This window comes from Oncorhynchus keta, chromosome 36, assembly GCF_023373465.1.
Source record: "Oncorhynchus keta strain PuntledgeMale-10-30-2019 chromosome 36, Oket_V2, whole genome shotgun sequence".
Classification (NCBI taxonomy): Eukaryota; Metazoa; Chordata; class Actinopteri; order Salmoniformes; family Salmonidae; genus Oncorhynchus; species Oncorhynchus keta.
The window spans coordinates 137,222-157,699 of NC_068456.1; the positions used below are offsets into that span (position 1 = coordinate 137,222).

The following is a 20,478-nucleotide window of genomic DNA, read 5'->3' on the forward strand; positions in this document are numbered from 1 at the left end:
AACGGAACCATTGCTATAGACACTCACAGACTCAGAGACACCATGAGCAGAGTGCATGCAGAGCGAGCTGCATGCAGGGTGTGAGTGACAGACAGAGAGGAGCAACTAATGGATTTACTAATGGAGGAAGTTATTTCTGATTTCGGGCAAGGCCGGGCCTTGAATTTGTCAGAAGGAATCTAGGTAGGGCCTAGGTATGATAGGGCCTGAACGTTGTGGGCATGGGTAGGACTTAAAGGTCATGAACAGTCAAAATTGTGTTTTTCATGAAATTGGATGATACTGTATTTGAATGAAATCAGATCAAAGTATGAAAAATGACTGTTTGCTTGTACATTGATAAAGTGTGATCATAAAGTTTCTGGTCCGCTCCCCAACACAACACATGGTACAAACATTATTGGGCACAGACAACAGAACAAAGGGCAAGAAGGTAGAGACAACACTACATCACGTGAAGCAGCAACACAACTGTCAGGAAGAGTGTCCTTGATTGAGTCTTTGAATGAAGAGATGGAGATAAAACATTCCACTTTGAGTGTTTTTTGCAGCTCGTTCCAGTCGCTAGCTGCAGTGGAGCGACCCAGGGATGTGTGTGCTTTGGGGACCTTTAACAAAATGTGACTGGAAGAAGGGTTGTTGTAGGTGGAGGATGAGGCTGCAGTAGGTATCTCAGATAGCGGGGGAAGGGTAATTCAAAACCGTGTATTTTCCTATTGTATTGTCACTGACCTGGTGGTGCAGCAGGACATTCAAGTAGTTACCAACCAATAGCTTGTGAGTTCAAATCCTATGTGATGTATAGTCCCAATTAATTAGCACTCAGCAGTAAAAAAAAAAAAAAGTATTTTCACGGTAACCAGTAGCCGGTAGTGTAACGTAAACTTACAGAAACGTTTTAACAGCGCAGTTACCGCAAAAAAACGGTACCAAAGATTACAATAAGAATAAAGTACTCTAAAAACAACTAGATTTGTTTTACAGTGTAGCAGCCAACCTGCTTGCACCAATCCAATGTTATTACAGTAAAATACTGTGAAACACAAACCCCATCTCCAGTCAATGAATTTAATCAGTTAATTTGTTAATTCACTACGAGTACCGTAGCATTTACTTTAGTACAATATAATACAGTCCAGTTTACTGTATTGTACTGTGTTGTAGATGACAGCAGGTATAAATTACTGTCAAATTCACTGCAACCCTTTACAGTGTACCCAGGTCACCTAACCCCACCCTGAAGATAATCATGGAGTCTACGTCAGCCCTAAGCTGCTTAGTGAAGAGGGGGAAGAAGCTGGCTGATCTGTCTGGGTGGAAGACACAGTGTAAGCCTCTTTACCCCTACACTGTTCTGCTGTATACCTTTAGGCTATGCTATGTGGTCAGTGCTCTGTGCTGTTTGCTGTCTTGACCTCGACCCTGAAGCCTTTGATACAGGTTCCATTCTTGAAGAGTCACCTCTGCTCTGGAGGTCTGGGATGTCCACTTGAAGGAGATCTACAGGAGGAGATTCCTTTGGAAATCTGCATCACGCTCTCTCTTTGGATCTTTACATGACCCGTGATGGTGGATGTCTGACATGTTCACAGCTCTGAGATTTTAGAGGCCTGTCCCCACATTTTTGCAGAAGTCCTCTGCGCTGCAGGATTGAAGTGGCCTGGTAGAGCTGAAAGCCATCCTAGGATTCTGGCTGAGTTGTATTTAGAGTGTTGTACCCTGCTCTGTGGGAAGGCTGAGGGGGAACCGGGCAACATGCCCACCCTCAACAGCCTGAGCAAGCTGTGTAGCTCCAACCGTAGCCACACAGTGGACCGCCTCACCCGCATCAAACATAAAAACTCAGTCAAGCGCATGTCCATCATTGAGGACGGTCAAGTGGCTGAGGTGCTCTACCTCATTCCCAAAGTGTACATGCAGCAGCTGCCGTACCTCAACCCTAACGACTATTACCTGAGCGAGAGACTTATCGATCTGGCACCAGGTAGGACTATGGTATGGGGTAGGAGGTCCTGGCAGGGAAAATCTGTCTGTCTGTTGGTGTCTGTCTGTCTGTCTGTCTGTCTACTGGTCTGTCTGTCTTTGTGTCTGCCTGCCAGCCTGCTTGCCTGCATGTATCTATTAATCTCTTTACTCTTCATTAGTCACTTTGAACTCGCCATTGTTTTTCAGAGTTATACAACTAGCTCTACATACTTTTTCAGTACGGTTTGATATTAGCATTAAGTGCTGTGGTCCAAGTGCAGCATCAGTCAAAGCTCAGCGTGCTGTTTGTGAGTAGGCGGATGAAGCAGATTATGAAAGTGGATTGATAAGGCTTTGCACAGAGATTGAGATTACTTCATGTTAATTGTATTGAAAGTGAGTAATTATAGCACTTCAGGCACTGCAGCACTGGCCTGTGTGTGTGTGTGTGTGTGTGTGTGTGTGTGTGTGTGTGTGTGTGTGTGTGTGTGTGTGTGTGTGTGTGTGTGTGTGTGTGTGTGTGTGTGTGTGTGTGTGTGTGTGTGTGTGTGTGTGTGTGTGTGGGTACGTCCATGTTTGTGGTGTGTTACGCAATCATATCTTATTTACTCCAAAAAAGTGTTATTGCAAAGTCCAAAATGTATTGCCGTCTTCTCGGAATTTATGTAATATAAAACTTGTGCAGGGAAAGGGGCCACAGTCTGCCAAGTATGGAACCAACATGGTGGTTTACATCAGGATTACAGTGTGGATGAGGACTTTCCAGACCTTATTCGTCCATCGACTGCACGTCAGGCTGTGAGATATGGGCTATATCCCAAATGGAAACCTATTCCCTATATAGTGCACTACTTGAAGTTGATCAGTTGAAAATGATCGATCGTTGGTCCATCCTCCATGGTGGACAGCGTTTTCTTATACTTAGTATGAACATCTAGCCACAGTGGGGGTTGGAAAAGTTGCAATGACTTCATTATGACTTATTTTATGTCATGGTCAGGTTGTAAACTGGTTGTTTAAAGATGGATGCCCCAAATGGAAGCCTATTCTCTATATAGTTCACTATTTTTGACCAGAGTCAATAGGTATGTAGTGCAGTTTGGATGCCATTTGGGATGTACCTTAGATTGTAAGATGTGCACGATAACTAAACTCGCTCTTATCACATGACTATCATCTCTGTTTTATAATACATTATACTATCAGAAGCTAACCCCCCATCAATGTCCAGAGATAGATAGAGATCCAATAGCTGCACTTTAATTAAGAGCAGGATTAGAATTAATCCTAATTTGTGTTGGGTTATTTTAATACTTCGGTGGTGGAAGAGGCAATTGCTTCAGACCTCACATCCCATCATCAAGAGGCCTCATGAGCTGGGCATTTAAAAAAGAAAATGATTCTCAGCTCGAGGCTCCCCAACCAATGGCGTGTCCAGAACATTTTGAATGCAGTGGCCAAGGTGGGGCACAGACCCAGTTTAGGGGGGGCCATACCATTTTGAACCTTAATCGATGCAAGGTGGATTAATTGAATATAGTTATGATAGTTCAACACATGAAATGCTCCAGTTTAGGCATGGTACATTTCCCTGTTCAAATAAATCCCAAATCAATTCCAAAAGTTTTGTTTGTGTTTGCATTCAAGGTCAGGATTTACATGAGGGTATTAGCATACATCAGTAAATTCACTTAAAAGAGCCAGCCAGCGTGTGAATCGTACCTTGACACTCGTGGGTCTCTAGATTTTTAAATGGACCAAGTAAAGATGTAATGTAACTGTAAAAATGCATTACTTTTTAAATGTGTCTTGATCACAACCAGTCATGAAGTTTTCATCTGATTGTCAAACAAATAACTTCAAAAAGTAGGTTAAGTAGATTACCTGTGCACGTTCGTCTACTGCAAAATATGTCCAGCATCCGAACAGTGCCTGGCCACTGTGCCCAGGTTAATGAGGCCACATTGTTGACAAAAAAGGACCAAAAAAAGGAAATTACTCTATAGAGCCAAATAATAATTCCTAATAGATCAATAATGTATTTCTATACATATATTATATAGGTTTTCTCATAATGGTAGAAACAGGTGTCATTAATCACCCACAGACTGGTTAATAATAATGGACTATTCCACCCTGACAGAGTTCCAGTGCATTGTTTCACGTGATATGATTGCAAACGTGACTTTCATTGAAATTAACCTGCAGCAATAATAAGCTTTCAGAGCGGTGAACATTTAATTTGAACAGACAAATTACCTAAGTTAACGCATTTATTTAGTAATAAGACAGGTGCTGCTGACAATACTGGCATATTCAATGAGCTGATGAAAACTAACCAAGCGCTCCAGGACAAGTTGTCTACAGAAATAAAGGAACTTAAAATCAAGAAATTCAACCAAGACAAAAAAGACAAGGCCGATGGTTAAAGTCTACTTCTGGAGAAACCCTGACAAAAGGGGTCCTGCTCCCCCTCTCCATGACAGACGCAGGAGGGATGCCGCTTACTTCTATCCACCATTGCCTGATCAACGCTCTACAACCAGCGCCTCATCGGCTTCCAGCGGTAGTTTTTTACTCAACGAGAGACTGGACGGACGGACGGAAGGGCGGAGGAGGCCGCAGGCACGCGCATCGACGAGATGTCGCACCCGACGGGGTAAGAAGAAACGAATATCAGAGGTCCCAGAACCCACGGGACTGAGTGTCTTTAATTTATCAAGCAAGATATTGAGCCCTGCCCATGTCTCTTTGCTTAATAAAGGGTTAATCTTTTGTGCCTACAACTCAGTGCAACGATTTTGATGTTAAGGTAGACATGTTCAAGTTTTTCAGAAACATCCGTTTAAGGGAATACTTTAGCTCCCCTAATTCTGACACTTCTATTGAACCAGTAGGTTGCTCTCCTGCACATACTCCGACTCCTTTTAGAAGCAAGAGTTATTTTATACCTCCAGCCAATCGCAATCACTCTATCGAGACATATTGCAGACTTGTGGAAAATTATGTTGGACTTCTCCTTAAGAATAAACACGGATCCAAATCTTTCCATAATTTACCCAAGAATGAAAAACAAGCTTTGCTTGATTTACAATCTGATACGTCAGTCCTTATCCGTCCTGCTGATAAGGGTTGGTCGGTTGTACTCATGGATAGGACAGCTTATGTACATGAGTGTCATAGACAGCTGCTTGACAACACCTTTTACAAGCAACTCAGAAGTGACCCCACTTCCCAATTTCAGAATACTATCTTGTCTGTCCTAGATGGGTCTTTAAGTTCTGGTCAGATAACCAAAAAAGAACATGCTTTTTTGGCTATTCAACAACCTAAAATTGCCACTTTCTATACTTTGCCGAAATTACACAAGAATGTTACACAACCTCCAGGGCGCCCTATTGTAGCGGGCATTGATGCAGTAACGGCTCCTCTATCTACTTTTGTTGACTTTTTTATTCGACCACTCGCAGAACAGCTACCCTCCTTTGTAAAGGACACCAGCACTATGATCTCTATCATTGAATCTCTTGATCCTCTCCCTGAGAATACCTTGTTAGTTACTTTTGATGTTGAGTCATTATACACTAATATTCCACACGAGGGCGGTATTGAAGCCATGGAACATTTTCTTCTGCAACGTGACCCTAATGAACTACCTTCCAGTGCATGTATTGTAACATTGGCTGAAATAGTACTCCCGCATAACTATTTCATGTTTCTAAATGATTTCTTTATTCAGACTAAAGGGAATGCTATGGGATCCCCCATGGCTCCTAACTATGCTAATTTGTATGTGGATTACATGGAGAAACAGTCTATTTTCAATCCTCTCAAAAATGTTTTCTTGCCTCACATCATTATTTGGAAACGGTATATTGATGATATTTTTGTTCTATGGAGGGGTGATGCAAAACAGCTCCAGGCTTTCCATGCATTTCTTAACTCCTGTGCTGAGCATCTGAGATTTACTATGCGATCTGATACACGTCTAATCAGTTTCCTTGATCTTCTGATCTTGTGTGAAGATAATGTTCTATACACTGATCTTTACAGGAAACCTACTGATCGTAACAGTTTGTTGAGGGCTGATAGTTGTCACCCACTTCCCTTAAAAAATAGTTTGCCCCTACAGCTAATTCTGTCGAATAAAAATAATTTGCAAAAAACAGTCCGATTTCGACAGAAATATGGCTGAGACGCAAAGAAAGTTCAAGGAGAGGGGCTACAAGAATGATCAGATTAATATTGCCATTGAGAAAATTCAAAACAAAACGAGACATGACCTTTTTCAATGTCAGTCTCGCAAAAAGATGCATTCTTGCGTTCTCACTACCCGCTATTCAAAGTGCTCTAAACAAATTAAGGGAATTGTTCACAAACATTGGCACATCCTAAAATTCCGATGATAGTCTCGGTAATGTGTTTTCGGACCTTCCCTTGGTCGTATTCTCGCGGGTCAGAAATCTCAGAGACCAATTGGTAAACTCTGATTTACCACCCCAAGATATTCCTGAACAACGTCTATTTGCGCCCCTATTGGATGGAAATTACAAATGTAATGGCTGTGCTCAATGCAATGGCACTTATAAATGTAGATCCTTCAAACACCCACAAACAGGGAAATCGATCCCAATAAAAGGTGTTATTACGTGCTCCACTAAGGCAGTTATTTATCTTATAACTTGTCCTTGTGGTAAAAATTGTGTAGGTAAAACAAAGCGCAAATTAAAAGTACGTATCTCAGAGCATCGTAGCACCATTAGGTGTAAAAACTTTACTTATCCAGTTGCGGCCCACTTCTTGGAGGCAGGCCACTCGATTTCGTCTCTGCGTTATATTGGCATCGAACATGTCACCCTCCCTAGGAGAGGGGGTGACCTTGATAATTTATTGTTAAAACGAGAGGCTGCCTGGATCTTTAATTTAAAGACCCTTGCGCCCTTCGGTCTCAACGTAGACTTTGATCTGAAGCCATTCTTGTGATTATTGTGACTTTGCCATTGTAATTGTGTGTAAACTTGTATAGTCAAATTAATCTATGATCGTATGCTATCCATTTGTTTGTATGCTGTTCTTTGTATGACATTTTAATATTTGATTATTAACCAATGATATTAGGCCACTCCTGGCCATGATTACAGACACCTGTGTCTTTTGACACTATATAAACGAGTCATCCCGCAGTGTTTGTGATTATACCCTGATGAAGACAGCTTGGCTGTCGAAACGTTGGTATTACATTTTTGCATCTGAGCTCCAAGAGTGTGCGGCTCTCTTTTATTTTCAAGCTGCTGACAATACTGCCATCGTCTTCTTTTGGTTGTTGTTGGTACCCCTACCCAAGGTAGAACATAATACAACCATGTTTTCTCATATCCCTAATGTCTCCCATATATGAAATGGATGTGTGTGTAAACATATTTTTGTGGCTAGTGTAATGTGCTCTAAGAAAAACAAGTGGGCTCAGACATCGGAATTAGATATTTTGGGGTTCAAGGTTCCTTGAAGGATTTTTTTTCTTTAGCCCCTACTCTTGTAATTATGTCAGCTATTCAATGTGTGGTGATCAGTATCAAATTCTACAACAGTTGGGTGCAGACATTCAGGAGATGTGGCTTGCATGCCAACGAGACCCATTGACTAATTGGAATGTTATCTCAGCCTGAATGATGCTGGGGATACTCCAGTAGTGGAATGGTATGTTTGACCATCCTCTTGTTTGCCATAGATTCAGTCTTATGTTACAAAATTTGAAATGTTGTTTTTTGCATTGGATAAAAGTAGACTCACAGATAGAAAATGGTATATCATACACTACAGTTGAGCAACAATGGGAAAGTAATTCTGCTTTGAAAGTTAATCAACTTTGAGAAAATGGCCCTTGAATTTTTTTGGTACCTACTGGAGAGCTATTCTTTGTCGACACCCATTCAGAATCATTCACACCCTCTTAAGCTTTGTGAGGCTATGTACTAAACAACCAAAGATTTGAAGCTTAAAGGCCGGTTTATACTACGGGTGTGTTAATGAATTTAATCTGGAATGCCAGATTGTGCTCTGGGCGTTGGTAAACTCAGAGCATTGTCAGATTGGCCGTTCGTAAATTCAGAGCGTTTCGCACTCTGAAGTCCCGAAGCGCACACTCAATGCTCTGGATGAAAAGTAGGGTTGATCCAAGCGTTCTGACCTAACAACAGCAGTCAAGCACCCAAACTAACTGGCTAACTTTGCTAGCTACTGCACTTCCAGTCACAAATGAGAAAACAGCTCACTCTGGAAACACGTTTTCAGACCCTTTGCTATGAGACGCGAAATTGAGCTCAGATGCATCCTGTTTCCATTTATCATCCTTGAGATGTTTCTACAACTTGATTGGAGTCCACTTATTGTAAATTACATTGATTGGACATGATTTGGAAAGACACACTTGTCTCTATAAGGTCCCACAGTTGACAGTGCATGTCAGAGCAAAAACCAAGCCATAACGTCGAAGGAATTGTCCGTAGAGCTCCGAGACAGGATTGTATCGAGGCACAGATCTGGGGAAGGGTACCAAAACATTTCTGCAGCATTGAAGGTCTCCAAGAACACAGTCCTCCATCAATCTTAAATAGAAGAAGTTTGGAACCACCAAATCAAATCAAATCTTAATGGTCACATACACATGGTTAGCAGATGTTAATGTGAGTGTAGCAAAATGCTTGTGCTTCTAGTTCCGACCATGCAGTAATATCTAACAAGTAATCTAACAATTTCAGAACAACTACCTTATACACACAAGTGTAAAGGAATGAATGAGAATATGTACATATAAATATATGGATGAGCAATGGCCGTGTGGCATAGGCAAGAAGCAGTAGATGGTATAGAGTACAGTATATACATATGAGATGAGTAATGTAGGGTATGTAAACATTATATAAAGTGGCATTGTTTAAAGTGATTAGTGATACAATTATTACGTTTATTACATCCAATTATTAATTATTAAAGTGGCTAGAGATTTGAGTCAGTATGTTGTCAGCAGCCACTCAATGTTAGTGGTGGCTGTTTAACAGTCTGATGGCCTTGAGATGGAGACTGAAAAACAGCTTCTCGGTCCCAGCTTTGATGCACCTGTACTGACCTCGCCATCTGGATGATAGTGGGGTGAACAGGCAGTGGCTCGGGTGGTTGTTGTCCTTGATGAACTTTTTGATCTTCCTGTGACATCAGATGATGTAGATGTCCTGGAGGGCAGGAAGTTTGCCCCCGGTGATGAGTTGTGCAGAACTCACTACCCTCGGGAGAGCCTTACGGTTGTGGGCGGAGCAGTTGTCGTAGCAGGCAGTAATACAGTCCGACAGGATGCCCTCGATTGTTTATCTTTAAAGGTTTGTGAGTGATTTTGGTGACAAGCCAAATTTCTTCAGCCTCCTGAGGTTGAAGAGGAGCTGTTGCGCCTTCTTCACCACGTTGTCTGTGTGGGTGGAGCATTTCAGTTTGTCCGTGATGTGTACGCCGAGGAACTTAAAACTTTTGACCTTCTCCACGATCATCTCCTTTGTTTTGCTAACGTTAAGTGTGAGGTTATTTTCCTGACATCACAGGGCCCTCACCTCCTCCCTGTAGGCCGTCTCGTCATTGTTGGTAATCAAGCCTACCACTGTAGTGTCGTCTGCAAACTTGATGATTGAGTTGGAGGCGTGCATGGCCACGCAGTCCTGGGTGAACAGGGAGTACAGGAGAGGGCTTAGAACGCACCTTTGTGGGGCTCCAGTGTTGAGGATCAGCGGGGTGGAGGTGTTGTTTCCTACCCTCACCACTTGGGGGCGGCCCGTCAGAAAGTCCAGGACCCAGTTGCACAGGGCGGGGTCGAGACCCAGAGTCTCGAGCTTAATGACGAGTTTGGAGGGTACTATGGTGTTAAATACTGAGCTGTAATCGACAAACAGCATTCTTCCATATGTATTCCTCTTGTCCAGATGAGTTAGGGCAGTGTGCCGTGTGATTGCAATTGCGTTGTCTGTGAACCTATTGGGGTGGAAAGAAAATTGGAGTGGGTCTAGTGTGTCAGGTAGGGTGGAGATGATATGATCCTTGACTTGTCTCTCACAGGAGTTGATGATGACGGAAGTGAGTGCTACAGGGCGATAGTCATTTAGCTCAGTTACCTTGGCTTTCTTGGGAACAGGAACAATGGTGGCCCTCTTGAAGCATGTGGGAACAGAACTGGGATAGGGATTGATTGAAATTGTCCATAAACACACCAGCCAGCTGGTCTGCGCATGCTCTGAGGACGCGGCTCGGGATGCCATCTGGGCCGGCAGCCTTGCAAGGGTTAACACGTTTAAATGTTTTACTCATGTTGGCTGCAGTGAAGGAGAGCCCGCAGGTTTTGGTAGGGGGCCGTGTCAGTGGCACTGTATTGTCCTCAAAGCGAGCAAAGACGTTTATTAAGTTTGTCTGGGAGCAAGACATTGGTGTCCACGACGGGGCTGGTTTTCTTTTTGTAATCCATGATTGACTGTAGACCCTGCCACATATGTCTCATGTCTGAGCCGTTGAATTGCGACTCTACTTTGTCTCTATACTGATGCTTAGCTTAATTGATTGCCTTGCGGAGCGAGTAGCTACACTGTTTGTATTCGGGCATGTTTCTGGTCGCCTTGCCATGATTAAAAGCAGTGGTTCGCGCTTTCAGTTTTGCATGAATGCTGCCATCAATCCACAGTTTCTGATTGTGGAAGGTTTTAATAGTCACCGTGGCTACAACATCACCGATGCATTGCTAATAAACTCGCTCACCAAATCAGCGTATACATCAACGTTGTTGTCTGAGGCTATCCGGAACATATCCCAGTCCACATGATCGAAGCAATCTTGAAGCGTTGAATCAGATTGGTCGGACCAGCGTTGAACAGACCTAAGCACGGGTGTGTCATGTTTTAGTTTCTGTCTATAGGCTGGGAACAACAAAATGGAGTCGTGGTCAGATTTGCCGAAAGGAGGGTGAGGGAGGGCTTTGTATGCATTGCGGAAGGTAAAGTAGCAATGATCCAGAATACTGCCAGCCCTGATAATATTTAATATTTAGGGAGCCTAGTTTTCAGATGAGCTTTGTTAACATCCTCAGCTTCAATTAATGCAGCCTCAGGATACGTGGTTACCAGTTTACATAGTCCAATGAAGTTCTTTCAAGGCCATCAAGGTGTTTGCTTGGGGGGTACACGGCTGTGATTATAATCAAAGAGAATTCTCTTGTAGATAATTTGGTCAGCATTTGATTGTAAGGAATTCTAGGTCAGGTGAACAATAGGACTTGAGTTCCTGTATGTTATTATGATCACACCACGGCTTGTTAATCACAAGGCATACACCCCCACTCTTCTTCTTACTAGAGAGATGTTTGGCTGTACCGACTCTGATAAGGTATCCCGAGTGAGCCATGTTTCCGTAAAACAGAGCATGTTACAATCTCTGATGTCTCTCTGGAAGGCAATCCTTGCTCGAATTTTGTCTACCTTGTTGTCAAGAGACTGGACATTGGCGAGTAGTATTCTCGGGAGCGGTGAGCGATGTGCCCCTCTATGGAGCCTGACCAGAAGAGCGCCCCACCGTTGTTTTGCGTTGCCTATAGGGATCTATCCATTGTCCTGGGTGGTGGTCCAAACAGAAAGTTGTTTCGGGAAAGTCGCGATCCTGGTCATAATGTTGGTAATTTGACGATGCTCTTATAGCCAATAGTTCTTCCCTGCTGTATGTAATAAGACTTAAGATTTCCTGGGGCAACAGTGTAAGAAATAATATATAAAAAACAAAATACTGCATAGTTTCCTAAGAACGCGAAGTGAGGTGACAGTCTCTGTCGGCACCATGTTCCGTTCCAACTCTCTTCCCCGATCTGGCCACCCTGACAGAGCATCAGAGTTCCTATTTGGAGATGGGAGGACCTTCCAGAAGGACAATGATCTCTGCAGTCCTCCACAAGTCAGGCCTTTATGTTGGAGTGGCCAGACGGGAGCCACTCCTCAGTAAAAGGCACATTACAGCCCACCTGGAGTTCGCCAAAAGGCACCTATAGGACTCTCAGATCATGAAAAACAAGATTATCTGGTCTGATATAACAAAGTTTGAACTCTTTGGCCTGAATGCCAAGCGTCATGTCTGGTGGAAACCAGGCACCGCTCATCACCTGGCCAATACCATCCCTACAGTGAAGCATGGTCGTGGCAGAATCATACTGTGGGGATGTTTTTCAGCGGCAGGGACTGGGAGACTAGTCAAGTTTGAGGGAAAGATGAATGGAGCAAAGTATAGAGAGATCTTTAATGAAAACCTGCTCCAGAGCACTCAGGATCTCAGACTGGGGGTAAATGTTCACCTTTCAACAGGACAACGACCCTAAGCACACAGCCAAGACAACGCAGGAGTGGCTTCGGGACAAGTCTCTGAATGTCCTAGAGTCGCCCAGCCAGAGTTCGGCTTGAAATTGGATTGAACATCTCTGAAAATACCTTAAAATGCTGTGCAGCGAAACTCCCCATCCAACCTGACAGAGCTTAAGATGAATGGGAGAAACTCCCCAAATACATGTTTTCCAAGCTTGTAGAAACATACCCAAGAAGACTTGAAGCTTGTAATCGCTGCCAAATGTGCTTCAACAAAGTACTGATTAAAGGGTCTAAAAACTTTTAATTTGTAATAAATTCACAGAAAGTTCTAAAAACTTGTTTTGCTTTGTTATTATGGGGAAAAAATATTTAATATGTTTTAGAATAAGGATGTAACGTTCTGACTTGGTGTACAGGGAGAATAATGTAAGAACGGCCCATGTTCTGAATTCCACCGCTGTACATTTGGAAAGTGCTGAACAAATAGTTATTGACTACGTACGTCTTAGCTCGCTTAATTGAAATTAAAGAGTGCCTCTTATCCACTCATCATTCCCTTATGCCATAGTACAGTCATGGCCAAAAGTTTTGAGAATGACACAAATATAAATTTTCAAAGTTTGCTGCTTCAGTGTCTAGATATTTTCTGTCAGATGTTACTATGGAATACTGAAGTATAATTACAAGCATTTCAAAGGATTTCATTGACAATTACATGAAGTTGATGCAAAGAGTCAATATTTGCAGTGTTGACCCTTCTTTTTCAAGACCTCTGCAATCCGCCCTGGCATGCTGTCAATTGACATCTGGGCCAAAGCCTGACTGATGGCAGCCCATTCTTGCATAATAAATGCTTGGAGTTTGTCAGAATTTGTGGGGTTTTGTTTGTCCACCCGCCTCTTGAGGATTGACCACAAGTTCTCAATGGGATTAAGGTCTGGGGAGTTTCCTGGCCATGGACCCAAAATATAAATGTTTTGTTCCTGAGCCACTTAGTTATCACTGTTGCCTTATGGCAAGGTGCTCCATCATGCATGCTGGAAAAGGCATTGTTCGCCACCAACCTGTTCCTGGATGGTTGGGAGAAGTTGCTCTCTGAGGATGTGTTGGTACCATTCTTTATTAATGACTGTGTTCTTAGGCAAAATTGTGAGTGAGCCCACTCCATTGGCTGAGAAGCAACCCCACACATGAATGGTCTCAGGATGCTTTACTGTTGGCATGACACAGGACTGATGGTAGCACTCACCGTGTCTTCTCCGGACAAGCTTTTTTCCAGATGCCCCAAACAATCGGGAAAGGGGATTCATCAGAGAAAATTACTTTACCCCAGTCCTCAGCAGTCCAATCCCAGTACCCTTTGCAGAATACCAGTCTGTCCCTGATGTTTTTCCTGGAGAGAAGTGGCATCTTTGCTGCCCTTCTTGACACCAGGTCATCCTCCAAAATTCTTCGCTTCACTGTGCGTGCAGATGCACTCACACCTGCCTGCTACCATTCCTGAGCAAGCTCTCTACTGGTGGTGCCCCAATCCCGCAGCTGAATCAACTTTAGGAGACGGTCCTGGCGCTTGCTGGACTTTCTTTGGTGCCCTGAAGCATTCTTCACAACAATTGAACCGCTCTCCTTGAATGTCAGGTGGTCCTTTTGTGGCAGGGCTGAAATGTAGTGGAAATGTTTTTGGGGGATTCAGTTCATTTGCATGGCAAAGAGGGACTTTGCAAATAATTAAAATTCATCTGCAAACTCTTCATAACATTCTGGAGTATATGCAAATTGCCATCATACAATGTGAGGCAGCAGACATTGTGAAAATTAATATTTGTCATTCTCAAAACTTTTGGCCACGGATGTACATCTCAATTGTCAGTCGAAACCACATTTATTGAAGCAAGTCAACCATATCAGCTAGGTTTGTTAAAATTGCAGTAAATTTAGGCTGAATTAACTGTTTCGCTGCCAGACAAGGCTCCGCTGATAGTCAGGTGTAGCAGTAGTAAGGATTCACTCCATGGTGCTGCAAAGAAAGCTCTGCTGTTGGGACAGATGTATTTAGGCCTTAACAGTTTTTGGGCCCTGTTTGTCACTCTTATTTTGCAATTAATGTATTGTTTAGTGTTGAGTTGTACTGTGGCTTTGCTGGCATGCCTCTTAAAAAAAACATGTTGAAGTTTTTGCCCCACCGAGATTTACATGATAAAATCGCCACTGTAAGGCTATGTGTAATTTGTCAATATAGTTCAATATATATTCAAATCCTTCTGCTGCAGGATTATTTACCTTCTGCGATGAAAGGGTTAATATTAAGATCTGTCATCTGTCTTTTCCATCCAACGCACATAGAAAGCTATTGACAAGCATTTGGAAGGGGTGCAAGGAAGCTGCTATGTTAAAATGACATAACAATTCCTGACAAAAATCTGCTTTAGAGGCAGGATCCACCTCTGTTCACCTAAGCTGCTAGCAAAATAAAATGATGAAGCATTTTTTCCCTTCAGAATACAGAGCAAATAAATATGAAATGTGTCATAACTGTAGGTTTTGTCATCCAGCAGATGACACAGTTGACACTACATTTAATGTGAAAACACATTCAGTCAGTAGAGCTCTGGTACCCGACCTGAGCCCGACGGGCACCGATATTATACATTTGGTTAGGGCCAGGTAGGGCCTGTTTTTTCATCAATAAGTATGGGCAGGGCTCGTGTATCACTAAATTGAGCACTAACATGTTGAAGCTGAGACATTTGCTTGTGCTCTGCTGTGCAGTACAGTCATATCTGGTGTCAGGAGTGCTTCAACCTCATCAAATATACAACAGCAGAGATTATTCCACGGAAAATAATGATGTTTTTTGAGTTTTGTCGGAGTTTAGAGTGACGAAAAGTAGCTAACAGCTAACAGTTCTCTTATGTCTCTTCATTGAGCAGTGCAGCCCAAGGGGAGCTGTTGCTATGGATACTCACAGACTCAGCGATGCCATGAGCAGAGTGTATGCAGAGCGAGCTGCATGCAGGAAGCGAGTAATAGACAGAGAAAAGCAGCTAATGGATTTACTAATGGAGGAAGTTATTTCTGATTTCGGGTAGGGCCGGGCCTGAAATCTGTCAGAAGCAATCAGCCTGGGTAGTGTAGGGTCTTTAAGTCGCAGGCATGGGTATGACTCATGCTTAAAATTCATCCCTGTGCAGGGCTCTATCAGTCAGACAGAGACCCTGTATATTGCAATAAAAACATTTCCGTGGAAAGGAGAAATATGGCCTAGGCCTATCTCTTCCTGCCTGCCTGCCATAAGAAGCACTGAGAAGTTCAGTGATCATGTGATTGTTAATTGGGATTAGTGGGCCAGTGGTAGATCACCTCTCCAATCCCCTCTTCTCGAGCCAATGTATTTATAGGTCTAAAGACATTGGATTGGATTTCTAATGCTCATCTGCTGGATCTGACAATGGTGGTTGCTTTCCCCCCAAAAGTCTAAGGCATTTTGGGCCGTTTTTCACTACCGTGACACATTGGCTTCTACAGTGCTCCTCCTGTATAGGAGAATCAAGTGCTTTATGGCTTTGGATTCAACACACTCTCAGCTACAAATAATAGACTATCAAAACAGACTTTTGAGACACTTATGAGTGATTATGTGTGATAAAGGCAAAAAAGCAAAAAACTCATTGCTTAATTTTGTAAGATAAAGCATTGCACACACTGAGGAAGTAGGTTTTGACCAATAGAATCAGATTTTCCCATCGGTCTTGGGTACCTCTATACATTTTAGGGGGCAAAAATATTAATCAAACAAATAGCTATATACATTTTTTGGACTACTCTCCACGTCTGTTTTTCAACAGAACAAAAAGCCCAATCAGACAGAATTGCCGTGTCTGTCCCTCACGTTATGCCACAGGTGAAGAGGTCACCCTTGACCCCACACTCATTAGTGGGATTAGATCTCCATCTACTGGCCTTCATGTGATGTAGCAGTTGGTCACAGCAATGTCAATGAAATGGAAAAACAGGGTCCTGTACCATCTCTTAGTCTTGTGGTGCACAGAGTAGTACTGTAGTGTCCATCCACATGGTAAAGAGGAGGTTACCATCTCTGATCCACCTCAGTGAGTTGGTTGGTTGGTCTGGCTCATCGTATCTTCTTGACTTAAATAAAAAATATAAATTAGGATTTAGTTGTACATAGTCTTTTTTTTGTTGCCACGTTTGAAAAGCAGAAGATCCTTAAATACCAACATTCATACTATTTCTTTCACAAAATGAACTATCCTTCCACATTTAGCTCAGTGGAGGTGGAGGTGCGAAGGGGGAGAAGGTTATAGGTGCTATTGTTTTGTTGGAGTGTGGTAGGTGGTTGGGTGAAGTTCTGCGCTGTGAAAATGTATCATACAGTAAGCCTACTAGACTACATTTTTATGTTCTGTGCTGTAGCGGGTCATGATGTAGGGGGGTTACCCTGATCTTAACTTTTTTTTGTACATAATGTCGGCGCCATCATTTCCTGTGACCGGAAACAGCTTCTGGACATCAGAACATCATTCACTAACCTCAATTTGGATGACCATTTCTACCTCTACGAGTTGGCAGCTTTGGACGTTCTCCTTACTGCGGACCAGGCCTTAATCCCGGAGAAAGAAGAAGCAGGGGCCAAAGAGAGGCAGGCAAGGCAGCATCCTTACAAGAATATGCCGGTGAGCAAATAGATCGCCATTGCTTTCTATTCTATTGGCAAACGTGCAGTCACTGTAGACTGAACAAGATGGTGTCTACAGACACGGCCACCTTGTTTCTACATCCTAGCCAGCTTTGCAGTAGCGTAGCCTAGTGGTAAGAGCGTTGGACGAGCAACCGGAAGGTTGCGAGTTCAAACCCCCGAGCTGACAAGGTACAAATCTGTCATTCTGCCCCTGAACAGGCAGTTAACCCACTGTTCCCAGGCTGTCATTGAAAATAAGAATGTGTTCTTAACTGACTTGCCTGGTTAAATGAAGGTAAAATTTAAAAAAAAAAAATATATTTTTTTTTTGTGTTATTTCTTATCATTATTTGCTCAGAACGTTTCATGTATTATTACCTACAACCAGAAATACCTTTTGGGAATTGGATGGACAGTAAATCTCCAGACATTCAAGCAGAAATTTGACTTCCTTGGCCTGGATCCTTTGTCTGATCTTCCAGAGGCAGCTCTATTCATCCCGGGGGATGCACCAAAATGCATACACAGGAGAATATGTAGCAGGAGTGGGGCCCTAGACAGACTCAGGTGGCTTGCATACAATTTCTTACAAATGTTCAGTCCCTAGACAATGAAAAACACAAGCTCAGAGCGAGGATCTCCTTCCAGAGAGAAATCAGGGATTGTAACATACTCTGTTTTACGGAATCATGGCTCTCTCCGGATACATTGTCCCCCTCCATTCAGCCAGCGGGGTTCTATGTCTGTCGCGTGGACTGGAAGAAAGAACTCTATGGGAAAAAGAAAGATGGAGGGGTTTGTTTCATGATTATCAACTGCCTTTTGTTCTACCAATCTGGAGTACCTTACCATCAAATGCCGACTACATTACCTCATGAGAAAATGTTCTTCGGTCATCGTCACTGCCATAGATTCCCCCCACAAGCAGACACCACAACTGCTTTCAAGGAACTACACTATTTGCAAACTGGAAACTGCATACCCTGAGGCTGCATTTATTGTAGCTGGTTACTTTAATAAAGGAAATCTAAGGAAAATGCTACCGCTATTCTATCAACACATCTCCTGTGCTACACTTGCAACATGAACCCTGGATCATTGCTACTAGCCTGGGGTGACAACAAGGCCCTCCCCCACCCTCCCTTCAGCAAATCAGATCACTCCTCCACTGCACACTGCCCTCTCCCACCTAGAATACCTATGTAAGAATGCTTTTCATCAACAACAGCTAAGCATTCAACACCATAGTATCCTACAAGCTCAGCGGTAGGCCTGATTACCAACAATGATGAGACAGCCTAAAGGGAGGCCCTGTCGGAGTGGTGCCAGGAAAATAACCTCCCCCTCAACATCAACAAACCAAAGGGGCAGAGGAGAGCAGAGAGAGCATCGCCCCATTCACCTCGACAGGGCCAGAGTGGAGAGGGTCAAAAGCTTCATGGTCCTCGTGATGCACATCACTAACAACCTGAAATGGTCCCTTTACACAGATAGTGTAGTGAAGACCGGCGCAACAGCGTCTCTTCAATGTCAGGAGGCTGAAGAAATTCCTCTTGGCCCCAAAGAACTTCTACAGATGCACCATTAAGAACATCCTGTATGGCTGTATCTCCACCTGGTATGGCAATTGCACCATACGCAACCGCAGGCCTGTCCAGAGGGTAGTGCAGTCAGCCCAATGCATCCCCGGGTGCACAATGCCTTCCCTCCAGAACATCTATAGCACCCAGTGTCACAGGAAGGCCAAGAAGATCATCAAGGACCTCAGCCAGCTAAGCCACAGCCTGTTCACCCCACTACCATCTAGAGGGAGGAGACAGTAAAGGTGCATCAAAGCTGGGACCGAGAGACTGAGAAACAACTTATACTGTATCTCCAGGCCATCAGACTGATGAATAGTCACCACTAGCTTTAGTCACTGTTAGTAGCCGGATACCACCCGGTGCTCTGCCCTGCACCTTAGAGATGGGGTGTGAATACTTTCTGAAGTAAACAGTATGTAGAGATCATAAAACGTGACCAGTGTTCAATGACTCTATGTACATAGATGGGTTAGTCATTGAAAATCATGTTACATAGAGTACATAGAGTCATTGAACACTGGTCACGTTTTATGATCTTTACATACTGTTTACTTCAGAAAGTATTCACACCCCTTTTCCACATGTTGTCTTGTTACAGCCTGAATTTAAATTGGATTGATAAGTTGTGTCACTGATCTGCCCCTAATGTCAAAGTGGAATTTAGTTTTGAGAAGTTTTTAAACAAATTAATTGAAAGTGATAAGTTTAAATGTTTTGAGTCAAAAAGTAATCAACCCCTTTGTTATGGAAAACCTAAATCGTTTAGGGGTAGAAATGTGCTTAACAAATCATATAAGTTGCATGGATTCATTCTGTGTTCCATAATAGTCGTTAACCTCTCTGCGCACGGAACCCGGTAGCGGGCTGAAATTCCACAACATAAGGTGATCGCTACATAAATAGTCATATTAAACATTCATGAAAATACAAGTGTCTCACATGTATTGGAAGCCTAGAATCTTGCTAATCTAACTGCGTTGTCAGATTCAAAAAAGGATTTACTGCGAAAGAATACATTGCGATTACCTGAGCACAGAGCCCCATAAAAAACAACTTTCAACCAGCACAGACGCAACAAAATCACAAACTGCAATAATATAAATCGTTTACCTTTGACGATCTTCTTCTGTTTGCAATTCCAATGCTCATTGTTACACAATGAATGATCTTTTGTTTGATAAAATCTGTTTTTATACACGAAACATTTTGTGAACCGCTTGTGTAGTGAATTCCGTCTCATTCCATTTTCGACGACACATTCCAGGTAAATCACCCACACAGAATGTGACTTTTCCAGTCAAGTTTGGTTTCACTGCAATCAACTGGTTTGTTTGTAACACAATCAAACCTGATGGGCCATTTCGCTAGACGTATTGACTGAAAGAAACCGATTTGAAGACAACAAGTAATGACATCATTGTGCACCAATGATTTGCCCGCTGTTTTGTTGATTGACTGTCTTTTAACCCAATGACCACTGATCGTCTTGAAATCTAGCTGGGTAGATAGCCAATGAGCTGAGCTCCAGTGTAAAGAGAGTCATGCGCTATTGAATTTTCATACCGGAAGGAGAAACACATTACGCATTGCATTGTTTGGTAAACGCGCAGATTCACCTGTTTATATATCAATCATTATGGCGACTAAGTCAAGTCTAGATATACAGATGTACAAACAATTTTAGAATAAATTGATTGGGAAGGTTAGACAGAGATTGTTGTAGGACGCTTCATTTAGCGATTGTGGAGGAATATTTTTTGAACGGGAGAGGACATCGTTTTGGACTGGTAAGTTCTTATCATGCTAATGCCCTTGTTTGAAATTAATAATATAAAATATTATTTGTGATTTTTTATTT

General features: G+C 42.8%; 1 protein-coding gene across 1 annotated transcript in view; it reads left to right on the top strand.

Moving 5' to 3' along the window:
- The first annotated feature begins 1,244 nt into the window (after positions 1 to 1,244).
- The window catches only part of LOC118369430 (actin-binding LIM protein 1), a 106,224-nt gene continuing 86,990 nt past the window's right edge, over positions 1,245 to 20,478 (top strand). Inside the window, exon 1 of the mRNA XM_052498270.1 lies at positions 1,245 to 1,984. Within this exon, the coding sequence (XP_052354230.1) occupies positions 1,756 to 1,984 (229 nt within the window). The 5' untranslated portion in view covers positions 1,245 to 1,755. The remainder of the gene's footprint in view (positions 1,985 to 20,478) is intronic.